The sequence below is a fragment of the Eutrigla gurnardus genome, assembly GCF_963514095.1.
Source record: "Eutrigla gurnardus genome assembly, chromosome: 8".
NCBI classification, from domain to species: domain Eukaryota; kingdom Metazoa; phylum Chordata; class Actinopteri; order Perciformes; family Triglidae; genus Eutrigla; species Eutrigla gurnardus.
The window spans coordinates 23,445,316-23,462,489 of NC_139922.1; the positions used below are offsets into that span (position 1 = coordinate 23,445,316).

Consider the following 17,174-nt stretch of genomic DNA (forward strand, 5'->3'; position numbering starts at 1 on the left):
CCCATGATAGCAATCAGATGGTGCATACATGAATCCCGTAATAAAGTACACAACAAACGCATAGTTACTCCTGTTTTAGCAAAGAAAATATCATATCCAGCTGTTTGAGGAAGTTTTTCAGACTTAAAAAAACCCCAATACATTAAAAAAATGACTCTTTAAGGAATAGAGTTGGGACTGAAAAAGGGTGGAAATATTGAGAATAACACACAGTATTTTTCAGAGAATTCCTGAGAGACAACAAGCAACAAAATAACCGTATCCTCATCCTTTAAGCTGTCTGGACATGAAGCCACATGGAAGAAGAAGAAAAAATAGCAGGAGAAAAGAAACCATGAGATTTATTGATCATTATCACGTCACTTGACATCAACACAATCCTCCCTTTTTGTTCTGCTCATTCGTGTGCAATCAACACCATTAAATAAAACATGTTAATAAATTAAAAAAAGAAACAAAAGGTTATTTACAAGCAACCCAAAAATGTTTAGCATAATTCATGTTTTGCAAAATCTATTACGACATAAAAATAGAATAATAGCTTGTACAAAACGATATTCTGTGCAAACAGTGTACGGACTTCAGTAGGGATTACCGGTTTAGTTGAACACATGATAACTTCATGGCTCCCTTTGACACGTTACGACTCATCACGTCTCATGAGAAAAAAACTAATTGTTTTCTGAAGTTATTGGAAAAAAGTGACATTGTAGTCATGTTATTGTTAGTTGCTGATTATATACAGTGTGTCCACCATCTCATCACCGGTGGAATGGTACTTTTCTTTACTCTTTCTTCTCAGTGTATTAATACTTAATCACAATATTCCACTGAGGAGAGTTGATCCCTTTCCCCCGTTTCACAGCGGATGTTAGTGGAAGTGAGGGGGACCCCTGGATTGGACGAGAAGAAAGAGGGGCAGCTGGACGCCGTTAGAGGGGTATTTTCAGTTATGGCTTTAGGTCACTGTTACAGTGAGTCATCATGCAATGCAGAAGCCGACCACATGAGAGGCTGCACGCTCCGCCTCGGCCTCGGGAGCCCCGGGCCGAAAGGTTTCGGTGCCGCAAATAACCAACCAACGCTCCTTTTGCGGCCGCTTTGACCGCGCTCCACAAACACTAACAACTCAGGGTCCACACAAAGAGACAAAGACAGATTTAACATCAGACATCACGGGTCATGCTAAAACAAACAAACCGCACCACCTCCGCCGTGTCGGGGCTGCAGCATCACGGCGACCGATAAACAAACACACAAGCTTACTTACAGACGTGTGTTTTATGCAAAGTCTAGCCAGTCGGCCTTTTTTTTGTGTGTTTTTTTTCTCTCTTCACCGTATTATTTTCAAACTCCATTTAGAAATCTGAAAAGTGTTTAAGGAGAGAGTGAATCAAGTCCTGAGTGAGAATGCTACGTCAACGTCGGTGTCTAAGAGTGCTTTGACTAAGTGGAAATGAGAGAAAATGAGTTTCCAGCCCGAACGACACACACGTGCAGAGCCGGGCCACAGACAGCCAACTATTCCAGTTACTTTCCTTCATGTGACTTTTGGCATTAAAACAAAACAAAACTGGGTCTGCATAATTTACTGAAAGGATTCTGTGCCTTCATTTATTACATACAGGCTAAATAGCTGCCTGTTGTTAAATTACATATTTACAAATCTGTTCATAATTCAGCCGAGAATAAATAGGTCAGCCTTTAATCCACTGCGGGTGTTCTCTACATGGAGAAATCCTCGATTAGTCTTTGCATCAAACACATGTAGCAAGATAAAACTGCTTTTTAACGATAACTCGCAGTAAACAACCAGTCCCTGACAGAACTGTCCATCCTGTTGCATTTCCACGTGGAAAATTTCAGAACAAAAAAAAATAAAAAAGAATGATGAATCCATGTTTGACTCTCTGGTCTAAGCTCAGGCTCTGCTTGGATGAAGACAGGGACGCCCTTCTGTTTGTTCCCCCACAGTAAGGGAGGTCTTTAAGAGGTCAGCTTGGAGTAGCTGGGCGGGGAGAAGCGTCTGCGCAGGTACTTGAGGATGTAAAGGGGCAGACAGCTCACCAGCGTGATGACGGTCACCTTCCACAGGAACGACACTGTGGCGATGAAGTAGACGTCTGGCGGGGACAAAGAACACAATGAGGTTGTGGGATACACAATCGCTGATAAGCATCGTCTAACGGTTCTGACCTCTGGATAACTAGAGGCACACCCATGTGCTTCTTATGGCTCTTAAAGGTATTAGGTCTTTAGGGGAACAATAGGCAGAAATGTGGAGTCATTCAGATCCAGAGAGGGAGCCTGCCATGTGTCTACAGTAGCCCAGAATGGACAAACCACTGCCTCCTGTTAGAGCCTTTCACCCTTTTTAAGTTACCTGAAGGTGGCCGTAGTTCCCTGACACGCTTGGAAAGGGAGGGGTGAGCGAGTGGGTTTTCAGGTGGCTACCTCACAGCTAGATGCCACTAAATCCGACACACTGCTCATGCAATTTGTCATATGTGTAGCTTAACTTATTGCTTGGTAAATCATCAAGTCATGTAAATGCTTTACGTTTTGCAGCTTTAATTTGGGGGCTGTATACAGGACGTATAATGTTGCCATGGATACAATGAATGAGCCGTTTGCTACAACTTGCATTTTTCTTTTAACCCATTTACATTTTGGAAAATATGCACAATTAAAAGTATGCCAAATTAGCTATTAGCAGTACCTGAAGGCTAAATTCAAAGAGCAAAGTCACACAATCTGAATCTAAACGTGTATGAGTGTAAACATATATGTGTTCAGATTTGACAGAGTTATGACTTGGAGAAGTATGAATGTTGACACAAAGTTGGTGCTAGGATCTCTGTGTCGCTGCCACTGATGTTGAGCGTTGAAATTGCAATAACTAACTTCCTGTTGTTGTTGTTAGAACACCTGTTTGTTTCAGTTTGCACTCTGGCTTTTCCTCTCCTCGGTCTCATCACGCCTCACATGTTCAGAGCCTCCGGTACAGCCGTCCATGTCAATCTGATCGAGTTTGTGACTAAATCTTTCGTTGGAACGATATCAATCCTCGGATACAGGAGAACGGAAAACTGACCTTCAGTTTCTAACTTTTTTTTTTTTTTTTTTTAAATGTCCAAGTAAAGTGCACAAACAACGGAAAAATAGCCTTTAAAAATCTATTCCCATCTGAGTTCAAAGAGGGAGGAAAAGTATCCCAAAAGGGTACACTTGACCACATGCCATGTCATGATGCTCAGTGGTCGAGATCGTAGGATGAAAATGGAACTCCACGCCCCAAATAAAGCTGAAAATAAAGGCTTGGAAAGCTCTTGGTTAGGGTATCGACTATGTCACGAGTCTTAATATGGCAAACCTAAAAATGTTTCTCTATGGTCCCATAGAGTAACACACACTAACACCAACAATCTGCTATGAAAGTCATTATTTCAGCCCTTTCTAATGGCTACGAATGTGTTTCTATATTACACTTATTTCGTATTATGAGTATTATTCTTGTGGCCAGTGTTTCCTACCATACACACCTTTACTGAGAGAAACACATGAACCTTTGCTGACCGCAGGAAGCAGACAGGATCGATGGCATTTCCTCTCTGATACTACGGTATGCCGGAGCTTCGTCCCCACTTCGTCACTGCACTCACCTCTAGCCTTCCTCGTATCAAGCATACCACAGCTAAATCGCACACAGGAGGCCTAATGTGAAAAAGCGTGTTCACCTGAATGCTGACGCGCCATTTCAAGGTCGGCAAAAGCACAACAACATCAACCAGGCGGCAGTGAATGGAAAGCAGACTGCACTTCTTCTTCACTATGATACGTGTGGGTTCATCTACCAGTGTTTGTGCTCACTCACCTATGAACTCGGGCAGGAAGACGAGCGAAGCGAAGTAGGAGGCCAAGCTCAGCAGCTCGCCCACTATCATGAGCCAGTGCCACGTCTGAATGGTCAGGGCCACCATCAGCAGCTCGGTCAGGATCAGAGAGGTGAAGGAAATGGCAACGATGTGGACGAACTCCGAATCGAAGAGCAGCAGCGCTCCGTACATGATGATGCTCCCTGTGGAGTTAAAGCGTTAAAGTCAGCGTTTGGCCTGAAAAAGAGGGAGCCAAAGAGTGACTGAACTACTATGCTGCAGGATCAGTTCATCCATCTATTTTGCCTTGGTGCACATTCATTTATCCATCTCCATTTTCCCCATCCAGCATCCAATAGAGCAGATGAGAGGACTGTGAGGCTAGCTAGCTTAGCTGAAAACCCTAGAGGCTAAACACACAGAGCAGTGGACACCATAAGGTAAAACCTCTTCCTTACCTTGATAGATACTTATTAGGACCCATATTAGAAATGTCTTAAAAGACAGTGGTCGGCCCTGTGGGAAGAAAACATCATATTTATAAGTTTCCATGTGTTTCTGTGTATATTTGGCTGCACTGTGTTTTCATTCATAAAAATACCTTCAAGAGATCTTTGTATAGTTCGGGGTATAACATGGCAACCTCTGACTTGACATCTTTGTCCACTACCAGGGAGAAGACGGGGAACATGGTGTAGACAGTGGAGTAGCTGAAACAACACCACGTGACCTCAGCGTGAGGAATACTCTCCAGAGAAAATGCCACATGGACAAGATGTTTCACACATTTCATTGTTACATTCAGCAGTGAAATGGATCAGGCCAGTCAAGACTTTCATATTTTTTCCCCCCCATTCTCGAGTTTCAACAGTGCTTGAACACAGAGGAAATGCCAGGGACACAAGGCGGCCAAATGCTCCCTTGATAAGTCATAGCCACGCAGAGTTTGTAACTCACCCGATGACCAGGAATCCTTGATAGAGCGGGACTGAAGCGAAGTAGAAAACAGAGGAGAAGACCGCCTAGGGAAACAGAAAATCCTTACTCAAACGGCATAACACATGATAATAAACAAAATCAGGGGCATCACATTACAAATTCTACATGTCAATTTACATCAGAGCGAGGAGGAAATGGAAGATACAGCAGGAGTCTGGCAACATAAACCATAGGGTAATCGTACATCAACTCATCAACGAGCTAAATCCCCCACATGAGGTTAATTGTACATGTATGTTACCAATGTTGGCCTGCCAACCAGTCAGTCAGCCGTCCAGGTCTCAGCTGTGGTGGGTGTTAATGTGAGACATGTGGAGGACGGCCTCCCTGAAACCCCAAAATCCATGATGCAGTGAGTCATGGGCTGTCCCATCATGGCAGGGGCCGAGGTTGGACTGGGACACGTGAATTAGACGGGACGGTGTCAGGGGTGTGTGTGTGTGTGTGTCGGGGGGGGCTCAGAAGGGCAACACAGGGTGACTCCTCTGACTCATCATGCACCCCACCCTTCCATGACCACCACTTAAACTTATCTCTGCCTCGCCCCGACCGTTTCCTCCTCACATTGAGATTTTAGGTGTTGTGGATAAACACAATCTTGGAGATCTTTGTTCTGTTTTGTTTTTTTGGCGACACCTATGGCGAGAAACGATTGATAACAGATCCAAAACAGTGTCGGGGAAATTCCTGGAGACGTCGCCTCAAACTGTTTTTATTACTGCAAAGGAAAGGGCTTTCATCAGCCAGAAGCTCAATCACCACTGTGAGACTTTATCAGTGGCTTCTTAAAGCACAGAACGTGAACATGTAATGCATTTTGTGGACAGATATTTCCAATAATAATAACTGTATAATTCAAATGTATAATTTCAACATGACTGATGGAGAGCGACCTAAAAAGGCACCGTGTTTGGGTTGTACTCTACCTGCATGGTGCTGATGCAGAGGCTCCTGTGGATGACAAACTGGCTGAGGGCTGCAGACCTCTTGTAGCTGTTCCGCCCGTGGACCATGAGGAGACGGCCCAAGTGTTTGAACTGAGTCACAGAGAAGTCGGCGGCCAGCGAGGCCTGCTTTCCTTCCTGTCAAACACCAAGCACACACAGAGGACAGTGAGGACAAGCTGCACCAGGTCTGAGCATCGTACAGTGACAGATATATAGCTTGTTTATATGGAAAGACAAAAATCAGACAGATGGTGGACAAATACTTCCTCCAGGGATGTCATTCTTAGAAATACAACAACTTTGAATATACCATATCAATTTGGAGGTTTTAAAAAAAATAGTATGCCGATTATCTTCTCTATTATTTTTAGTTGTTTCTCAAAAATAGGAAAATAATAGAGAAAATAGGGAAATGATGTCCAACCAACAATCCAAAACCCAAACAAATTCAGTTTACTGTCACAAAAGACAAAAAAAAAAAGAGAGGAAATTTCCACATTTGAGAACCAGGAAAGAAAAGAATAAAAAGGTTTGGTAGTTTTTGTAAGGATTACAATTTTTTACCTGTAAATGAGTGAGATTTAAGGGTGATGCTAAGCTTTATGCTAAGCTAACTGGCTGCTATCTTTAACAAACAGATATTACAGTTGTGTCCAACTTCTCAACTAACTCAGCAAGAAAAAGCATGAGTGAATTTTCCAAAAAGTCTAAAAACTAGTACCATTCTTGAAAGAAACATGTATAAAGTTGAGCAAACTAGCCCTCCTGGCGGGGAATTTACAGAGAGAGCCACAAGAAGCACGGCAGACAGGCCGATGAGAGACTCCTGCTTTTACTTATGCACGAATGCATCCTGCCATGTTTTGCTTCCTCTACCCAGACAATGGATCCTCATAAAGAGGAATCATCTGTGTGCATGTCTCTCTGCATGTCTCTGAACGTGAGAGGGATCTCGACAGGAAACGCAAAGTAAAAAATCTGTGAGAGCGGCACATCAACGTGAGGCGATGAGATGGAGAGAGTCTTACTTTTCCCTCCACTCCCACGCCACAGTCGGCTTCCTGGATCATGCTGACATCGTTTCCTCCGTCCCCTAAGAGAAAACAAAAGCCATAGAGGTGTCAGGATTCACATCAGTGACTCACCCGTACAAACTGTTAGCGACAGTGTCGTGTGTGTGGATTCCACGGGACACGCCCTTGAATTTGGCCCGATTGAGAGGTTAGAGCTACAGCTACAGACAGGAAAACTAAATGTTTGGAATTTGCCCCATAACGGTGAGATAAAGGGGCCATGTGATACGGCTGAGAAAAGACGATATTAATAAAAATGTTCTTCCAATGACAATAAAATCACGTGTAAAACGATTTGATGTTCGATTCAGTTAGCTGGCGTCACATTAAACCGTCTGATTGATTAGTTCATTGTGGCATTTAATCAATGCTCATACTGGGAGTGCTGGTGAGATGAGTAGAAGTGAGAGAGAAACAAACAAAACCTGCAATAAAAAAAAAGAAATTGTCAACTGAAAGCTGTACAGCCTGAACCCCCCCGATGAAAAAAGCTGTTGGGACCGTTTCTATTTTTCAACTCACCTACAGCGCAGGTGAGTTTTCCTGTACGCTCTTGCAGCAGTCGCACTATCTGAGCCTTCTGAGTGGGGGTGCATCGGCAGCAAACCACAGCGGGACACTGACATGCAAGCTCCATGAACTCGTACTCGTAGTATTTGAGACAAACCTGCAACGGCAAAGAAGGAAAACCCACAGGAAGGGGACAGGTTAGCAACACCTCAACTTAACTTACAGTTTAACTCCTTTAAGAGAAAGACTCTAACCACAGAGACCACTTTCAGAGATGCAGCCGCGGCAGCCATATCATCACGTCGAGATAAGGAGGGTTAGAGACGAGCAGATGCACACTTACCTCAAGCGAGTCCCCCGATATCACCAGCGCACAGTCGTGTTTTCTCCTGAAAGCGTTGAGCTCCAGGTGGGCTTCCCCTCGCGTTGTCACCTATGGCAAAGGCAACCGCATTCATAAAAAAGGCACGCGTAGAACACACTGAATAAACAAACTATCAAGGATGACAATCTGTCAGCATCCTGATTGTTATCAGACACTCATTTCCAAACGATAGAGCAACCGAATACCTGCCGAACATCCAACCGACGGCTCATAAGGCTGGATGATACGAGGATGAGCATTTTTACCACATAAACTAGGGGTGTACCAATCAGACGGTTTCTCTCCAAATAGTTATTCTGAACTGTATTACACTTCTCCCTGGGATCAGTAATATGTAAGGTAATAGGATACCTAAAACCTTCAAAATTCACATATTTCATGTAGAATATAACATTAAAATCACTTATGCTTGTGTTAAACACAGAACCTTATTTCAAAATGCTCAGTTCTGTGTCCATATTTCAATTATATTGTTCTAGCGTTGTTATAAATGCATCAACCTCAGTTAAATGTTAAGCTCAACGAAGCAGAACAGAAAATGGAATTCATTATAACTGATTCTAATGTAATATCTGTAACGTCTGGCAGTTATCTAATCTGCTTCACACGTCGGCTCAGTGAATCCTTTTCATCAACATATGGCTAAACACAGATAAAATGATCTAATTGATGTCCATTTTTAGACGTCTCACATCACTGAATTTAATTGAATTATCTCTTTACTAACTGAACATTGCACCCACATGTAAAACTATAAAATATTTATATCAAGTAATTCTATTAAAATGACACTTAAATGTTGCATTTATCAGCTGTATACAAATAGGGGGAATGTTTATAACACAATATAATGCAGTTGTAAGCAGATATGAATGTTTGTCTCCTGTGGGCACCTATAAGTGGAGGCTGAATGACTGATAATATAGTAATAACATAAATATGTCTTCAAAGGGGAAGTTATAAATGTTGAAATACATGAATAAACACTTCAGATCTGTGCAGTAGATTATAGCGTGTTAATGTTTATTTTGGGCTGTCAAATGCTTAAGAGAGTCGGATAAATCTAACTTGGAAACATGAGGGAGAATATACTGTGTTATAAAATCAACATAGATTCTTAAAAATTGTGTCAGGTTCAAATATAGACTAAAACGTTCTCCAGAAACGCAGCACTGACAGGGCATGGTGTTAATCTGTCAACGGGAGTAATGCTCTGGTATGAATATCCTTCGGCCGCTGACTATTCATACGTCAATCCAGATCAGGCCATCGGCGGCCACCAGGAAACTAATCCAGATGTATGTGTTGCAGGCCCAGTCAGCACTCCCACGTCCACCGGGACGGAGGTTTTCAAGCCGTGCCAGCCATTGTTATTCCCTTCCAGTAACCGCAGTTGTACGCAAGTTGTAACCTTCCTATATGGCAGGCGCTCCTTCTGCTCTGGCACCGATCCAGAGGGGAAGGCAGAAAGGGGACTATCAAAGCGGCGAAAGAGCCCAGAAAAAAACCTGCAAAACAAATTAGGAAGTCGGCCCTCCGCGTGTTCCCTCTGGGAGTGGTTCAGCTGGTTTCTCCTCTCCGTTTGAGCGAAGGCTTGTTTGTTCTCATTGACAGCGGCTTGGATGCACTCGCTGGTGGGAGGTGATTTATTCAGCCGTGTGGATGCTGACTTGGGCTGCATGCGTAGTTGCGTGGGGTCGTACGACCACCGGCTAATGGGCCTGGGTTCGCGCAGAGGATGGATGCCCGCGGGTCGACAGGCAGGAAACCGTCAGTGCTGCACTGAACTGGGATGAACCCTGCGGTACTAAAATCAACTATTACACACTTCATATCCATAGAGGAGGAAGAGAGGTCCTCGTCCTGCACTTACGGGCCTGAAGATATGGATGTCCTGGCTGCGGGTAATCAAATGGGCGTTCTTGGCGGTACACGTGGCCGTTTCCAGCTTGTCTCCTGTCAGCATCCAAACCTACACAGAAACCAGACAAACACATAGCATGATTTGTGTACTTCTGAAGATGCACTGATGTTTGAAGAGAAATTCCACTCAAATAAGGAACTGCACAAAACGAAATGTTTCCATAATTGATCTGTTAAATCTGTTAACAAGCTAAATTCCAGCGATCAAACACTTCAAGCAACCTGTAACCGCTCCATCTGGGAACTAAGATTTTTTACTAAGAATTAGTGTTGTTATCACACATGGTTTTCTTTATTGTACTGCTATTGCTTCAAACACAAGACAAACACCAGTGATCGTAAGGATTAGCATCTCGGGTTGATTATTATTGGTTTTGGATGTTTAAATAAAACCTAGACGGACGACCCAAAAACTGTCACCAGCACGGAGGCATACAAACTACATTAATATGTCTCAATGCTCTTGTTGCACAACGTCAAACGTTTTCAACAGAACCACTTTCTACAGAAGAATTAGTTCCTATGAGAACGGTTGCCAGTTACAGGAACACATTTTCTGGGAAGATGATGACATTGGTATTTTTAGATATTTAGAAATCTCGGAGTCAGCACATGAGCAAATGAAGTTAAAACGATCTGTGCTGCTATATACCACTGGAGCCAAGTGAGAAAATCTGGTTTTACATATTTCTGGTGACCCAACCCTTTAAAGAAAGAAGAGTCCAACTTTTACTTCAGTGAGCGATCAACTTTTTAGTTTCCTTGCACAAAAGCAAACGCTCATCCCCATAAAAATGTAACGTAACGGTGAACGGTGACATCCAAAACCGCTTAAAACGTCCTCATAATTCACTCAAATTCCCTGTAATCATGTTTTTTATACTTGCATGAACAAGCCTCATCCAAGTGTATCGTTTAAGTACTGTAGATATGAAAAACACATGTACTTGTCTCATAATTCAGTTCAGACCTTGATTCCTGCATTGCGGAGGATCTCCAGGGTGGGCCTGACATCAGCCTGGAGCTGGTCCTCTACCCCCGTTAGACACAGCAGCTCCATCTCCATCTCCAGACTCTCTATCACTGTGGCCACCTTCAGCGAGCGGTCATGGACGCTGAGCTTGGCCTGGACGTACCGTGCCTGAGGAGCAGGAGAGGGATGGAGATATTTCAGATTAGAATCACTGCAAGACCAAACAGTCAGGGATAGAAGGAGAACATATCAGTTTATGGCCACCAGCTGTGGAGTTCATGACAAACATGCACAGAAACATCCTCGTCAGACATCAAAGTCTCAGATTACATATACACTTTCAGGTATTTGCCTGCAAGCAGCCCGTAAAAGCAACTGTGTGAGAGAAAATCCAGAGCAGACATAATCAATCGGTCAACACCCATCTCCAGCGTTCCAACTCCAGGATAATTAGTGAGGGAGATAAAGCAAATACAATCTGTGAGTGACTCATATGTGTGTGTGTGTGACTCAGTTGGTGACTCACTGCTGCCCACCAGCCCTCGCTCACACAATTATACACTTCAGCAACGGGCCTGGGGCTGGAGACTGCAGGGGAGACAGCCCTGCCCTGCTCAAACAATGAGTGGGGTGTGTGCATGAGAGGGTGGGGTGCATGGACTGCAGGGACAGGGGGGGTCAGAGGTCACTCTAATTACTCAGCAACACACGTTGACATTTAGAAACAGTGAACATGTCTGCATAAAACATCAGTCTGCTTTTGTGTGTATTTTTGAGTGAACATAAGAGATGTCTGACAAATTGTTTGTATTTCTGCGGTTAATCAGCGATAACAGCTTTATTAAACATGAGACAGAAAAACTGTAAGATCGTCGTCTTGTTTTAGGGTGAATCCGAGAGCTAAGAGTCAGATTGTTGAGTGTTAATCTCATGAAATAACCTCAAAATCTTGATACTGCTCCTCGGTCAGGGACTTCTTTGAGACCACAAGGACCCTCAGGCCTTCTCTCGCCATGTTCCCACACTAGAAAAACAAGAGTCAGCAACATCTGGAATTAGCAGGTTGGACTGCGAGTTATTTATAACGGGAATACAATCACTATTGTTACATCTTGGTCTTGTGAAAAGGGGGGAACTTTACCTCCTCTTCCAGCCAGTCGTTATACTGGACGATGCCTGTCATCACCGCATCAGCACCCTTCATGTAGAACGTGATCTCTCCGGTAGACTCATCCTAGAAAACGGTTTATTCACACATGAATAGGATAGAAAAAGCAGATGCATCGTGCATTAAATACCCCAGTAGGTTTCATTGCTTCCAGTCGATCCATGCACACGTGAGCCACGGTGCACGTGCATCACTTTATGATTTCGGTTGCCTAGAAATGCAAAACTTATTTTGGTATTCACAAGGGGTTTTCAAAAAGTGTTTGAAAATATTATCGTGAGGAAGTTTAAAAAAGCCAGGCTTCCTGACTTCTACCCCAGCCAACACAAATAAAGTTAGTCATCAGACTTAGTCAGAGGTTATGAGGTGAGCTTTTTCACAGATAATGTGGTTTAATAGGAATCTGTTTTTCTTTTGTTTGCCTTGTTAGAGCCTGCGTCAAGTCAGAATCACCCTCCTAGCAACAAGCACTCTCCCACATTAGGATACAATACATTAGAGATACATATTTCAGCAGTTGGTCAAACTAAAACCAACTAAATTTCTTTGTAGTGCACGAGAAAGTTAAATTTACCGGAGCTCCTGCAATTAAACTGACTGTGAAAATGATCTTGGCACTCACTCGCACTATGATACCCATCCTCTTGCTCTCATAGGTGAATGGGAATAGCTGCAGGATGGTGAAGTTCAGTATTTGGCCAGTAGGGGTCCGCAGCTGCATGGAGGACTGGTCTCTTCCCACCAGCGTCAGGCCAACACTCTCAGTCCACTGCACCAGCGACACCTATCAACACCACATTGTAAAAACAGAACAACTGAGGAAAAAGGATGGTCAGGCTGCAATATTTATCTAATAGCTAAGATTTTATGTTTTTTACCAAACAATAAAACAATAAATGTGTCCATGGAGCCAAACAATAAAACATAATCATCATAGAAGTAGATGCAGCAAGGGAGAAAAAGAGAACAGTGCTCAGGTTTTCATGGTGAAGCCATTATGTTAGTATGATGTTCCATTAATTCAAATCTCAAAACAAACAGTGAAGGACACCAGAGAGCAGAGTAACCATTTAGATTGAATCAATAGCGCAAACATTTCCAGCACTCGAGACTATTGATTGATAAACTAGGGAAATGTCCCTTTATGAACAGAAAATCTACTTTCTGCTGGAACTTTCCGAAGGACACGACACAGACAGACGGCATCCATTAACACGATGTCAACGTGTGCCAGTCTGTGTGGGAAGACGACGTTACCCAATAACTTCCAGACCAGGAGTCTGATCACATTCATCATTCGTCTTCTGGCATGTCTAACAGCAGGGCAGCCAAATGGACACAGACGAGAGGAAACAACAAACATCGTGACGTTCCAACTCTAATTTTGAACAAACTCATTCTGCAGCTGCAAAATGACTTATTTTGGAAATACATGACCACGTTGTCTGACAATGCCCTGACCAGGAGCAGTTTAACGTCAGCAAAGCTCTGACTAGCGTAATGTTTGTCATCCAGGTTGGGAAATATGAAGATTGTGCTTAGTCACAGTCTAGAAATATTCACTGTGGGGGCCTTCTTGGATCCCATGTCTGCCACAGCAGCACCACCTTGTAATAGCGGCCTCTGGGTCGGCTGCAACATTTTAACAGGCCTGAACAATGCTGCTTCCAGTTGGTTTGACTCAGAACCACCACACGGCCGACACACTTATAGAAGCTGAGGAAGAAAGTGATTCAGATATCAACTGGAGAATGACAGAATCGATATAATCCTTATGATTATTAGTATTTGAGCTAAAAATCATGAAATATTTTTATTCTTTAATAGTCAATCTTTTAGTGTGATCAATTTAATTAAAAGTTACAAACATATTTGTGTCTGCTGTTAGTTGTAGTTCTAAGAGTGAAAAACACAATCAGTAAATGAGGCTTTTAAAAAGTCTGAATCAGAAGAAAACCACATGTATTATCATTCTAATGATCTAAAAAGGTGACGTGTGTGTGTAGTAAAATGTGAGTTTTGACCAGATTGGTAAAAACCATGTATCCAACAGTCACTGACATGTGTCCATGGAGCTCACAGCCAAAACCAGATCTATATTAAGACTTCCTGAAGTCTGGAGGAAAGCAAACCGAATGTTACTAGATTGTATCAAACTGATACAATGAACTTTTCAGGGCGCCGCAACTCAAAGAAAACGGTTTACATTTTTATCTAGTGAGACCGACAACAAAGAAACGGCTCAATTTCCTTCCGGCATTATAAAAAAAAAAAAAAACTGTTCTTTAATCACAACAGATGTACGGGCTCTATTAAAAAGTGCTATCAAAGGGGAAATTCAAAAGGGCATAAGTGCAATGGGCTGGGGAGCACATTAAGGAAATCCGTATTTACATTGCAGGAAATGGATCGAAGTTGAATTCCTCAGCCCTCTTCCTGACGTTCAAAGAACTCATACAGATCAAGGACGTGAATGTGAAATGCCAATTGGCTTGTGAATGTTCCTCTTCGAGTACGAAAGCAGGGAAGACACTCGAGATAATGGCCTTACCGATAAAAAAAAAACTCTCCATCTTGAGATGGGAAGTCCGTTCTCTCCGGCAGCCCTTCCATGTTTGGCCTTGAGGTAATGATGTTTAAGTAGATTAAGTGTACATTTCCCAACATGTCAAGTTGATGTATATCACCATGTAGGTAATTGCCTGTGTGTATTTTCGTATATGGTGTGATGGATATGCTGCAGCTGTTTGTGTTATAAATGTGGGAAACGTCTACATGCATGTTTCCAAACGGATGCAAAAAATAAACTCTGAAAAAATCAGCCGAGCCATAAATTGCTATTTCTGGTTGAAAACGTTTCCAATGAATAAATCCAGTTTGCACACCCACCTTGTTATGTTATTTCAGTTTATGCTCCTCTAAGTGTATTTTCCGTTTTATTTTCCTCCCCTTTTTGAAGGTATTTTAACATTTTAAATGTTTGTATGACAGGTTCTTCCGGTATGTAAATAAAGTTTATTATTATTAATACTATTCAAGTAGCATGCGACCTGCACTCCAACAATTGTATTTGTTGTTGAAAAATCTAGAAGAATAAAGGATTCGCTGAAGTTAGATGTTAAATGTTGATTAGATGATGAAAAAATTTCCCCTAAAGACATGTTTCAACACTCTGCTATAAAAAAACAAACAATTGCCATCCAGTTGGTATAGTTATTCCACAAAAAACACATTTAAAAAGATCCAGCATCTATGAACGTGTAAATATTTTTTCATTTTAAAACCTTAACTGCGGTGGACACAAGATGGCTCCGAGGACGTCACAGCTCAGTGGATGTTGACTGGAGGCTTCAGGTTTCAACATCACTCTTGTGTAAGTTGTGTATTATTTGGAGCGTGACTGGCTAAAAAAACCAGTTGCTTTGTCACTAATCAGGGTCTTTTGTTAATGAGGAGACGTGTCCTCCCTTTAGCAGAAGAACGTGAAAACAACCTTCTGGTGTGAAACATCATTCAGCACAGTCAGACACAAGTGAAGTAACAATAATTGGACTAGAGGGGAACTTTTAATCACTGAAGTTTTTTGTGATATATTTGACGATTGAAAAAATCAATAGTGCTTTGTGTGAATTCAAACCAAAGTAATAGGTTCTGTTAAATACCAGCACACACTTGGGAGCGCCAAGGTAGCCAAACGGTGACTGCGTACGTCATATGTGACCGCAACGTCCTGGGTAAGATTCCCGCCGCGGGACCTTTATTGCATGTCGTACCCCCGTCTCTCTCCTCCTTTTTTCCTGTCTGCCTCCACACGGTCATCCAAAACAAGTGGAAAAAATACCAAAACATTTTCTCAGTCTGACCTTCTGTTGACAAAAATAACCTGTCATGACCATCGTACCTCATCTGGGCTGGAAGCCTGGTAGACTCTGCATGTGTCCTCGTAATGCTGCTCGGCCTCGGCCTGGTCCGTCACGCCGTTGGCCTCGTACACGGGGGTCACGTTGTGCACCAGGGCGATGGCCTTCACGGCCTCGTGGACTCGACTGCTGATGGTTTTTCGGACCTTAGTGGCTGCTGGAGCCCTGGAAGCTGGAAGGTCATGGGTGGGCTGAAGGCAATTACAGAGGTTATTGTCATCAAAGAACGGCATACAGGAATAACCTTTTCTAATGTGAGTCTCTCATTGTGGTCAAGGTTTTACTAAGAGAGGGCAGCTGTTGAAGCCAGTCGATACAATAATGTGTACCGTCTAAATAAACAAGCTGTATGAACACGTGAACTCCTATATACAACACACAAAGAAGATTCAAAAAGCAGATTTTAAAACAGAGATTACTAATCGGAGATTTGAAGGTTTTTAGCTGGACCACTAATGGCAGTCTGGATGATTGCCGTGATAGTGGCCCGTAAACAGAACCAGATGTGCAAAGTAAATATGAACAATTTTCTTTTGCGTTGTGGCCTTGCTATATTTAGAAGCCTCCTGGGGTTAATGGTAGCGTCATTTAAGAAGTCCGGTCAGTGCTTTGCTTGTGGGCTAATCCTGTTTCCTGCTTCACTAACCTCTGGTGTCAAGGGGGACAAAGAGTGTCATCTGAGGTCAGGAAGCATTCAACCAAACAATAATCACAAACTGATACGTTTCCTAAAACAATGCTCATGTCTGTTTGTTTTAACCTTTTCCCAAGATTAGGGGGAAATTCAATCTTTCATTTTTTTTCTAAATGTTGCGTTAATTTAATTTCTTCTCTTTGACCGACCCGGAGAACTCCATAGGCTTGTGCTTTTTTTGTTTGTTTTTACCTGCGTGTAGGCACTGAACACGTGGCTCTGTACTTCATCCATAGAGTCCATCCCATATGCCACCGTTCCAAGATGGAGGCGCCTGAACACCATTTCATTTTGGGTAAGAGTCCCTGGTAGAGATTACATAAACAGGCATTCAAATAGTGAATTTAATGGAAAACTTGTGTTCATGTCAGGATTAATTGTGCTACGTTTGACACTTTTGCATAATGACCAAAAAATACGGTTTCTAAATGAAAATCAATAACATGACAATCATCAATATCCCTAAAAATACTTCCACACCTTTCACAGGTTTGGACAAACAATAACGAGTTACCTTAAACAGAGTCTCCATGTCACATATGGCGATGGTAAGGAAGCCAGAAGCCTTCCCTTCAACACTACACACAGCCTCCGTATCCGCACACTCACTTTAAAAGCATTTTCCACCAATATATCAAAAAGACCTCGGGGGGCCTCGCACGTACATTAGCCTGACCTGCAGACCCCACCGGCCTTATCAGGCTCTG

General features: G+C 42.7%; 1 protein-coding gene across 1 annotated transcript in view; it reads right to left on the bottom strand.

The window, feature by feature from the left end:
* Positions 1–324: 324 nt before the first annotated feature.
* Positions 325–17,174, bottom strand: part of atp9a (ATPase phospholipid transporting 9A) — a 28,337-nt gene continuing 11,487 nt past the window's right edge. Inside the window, exons 13-28 of the mRNA XM_084016481.1 lie at positions 16,660–16,772; positions 15,755–15,964; positions 12,476–12,637; positions 11,827–11,919; positions 11,626–11,709; positions 10,683–10,853; positions 9,663–9,761; positions 7,748–7,837; positions 7,417–7,561; positions 6,850–6,914; positions 5,801–5,956; positions 4,833–4,897; positions 4,477–4,585; positions 4,334–4,391; positions 3,875–4,078; positions 325–2,123 (exon numbers count right to left, since the gene is read on the bottom strand). Coding sequence (XP_083872607.1) covers positions 1,987–2,123; positions 3,875–4,078; positions 4,334–4,391; positions 4,477–4,585; positions 4,833–4,897; positions 5,801–5,956; positions 6,850–6,914; positions 7,417–7,561; positions 7,748–7,837; positions 9,663–9,761; positions 10,683–10,853; positions 11,626–11,709; positions 11,827–11,919; positions 12,476–12,637; positions 15,755–15,964; positions 16,660–16,772 — 1,961 coding nt within the window. The 3' untranslated portion in view covers positions 325–1,986. The remainder of the gene's footprint in view (positions 2,124–3,874; positions 4,079–4,333; positions 4,392–4,476; positions 4,586–4,832; positions 4,898–5,800; positions 5,957–6,849; positions 6,915–7,416; positions 7,562–7,747; positions 7,838–9,662; positions 9,762–10,682; positions 10,854–11,625; positions 11,710–11,826; positions 11,920–12,475; positions 12,638–15,754; positions 15,965–16,659; positions 16,773–17,174) is intronic.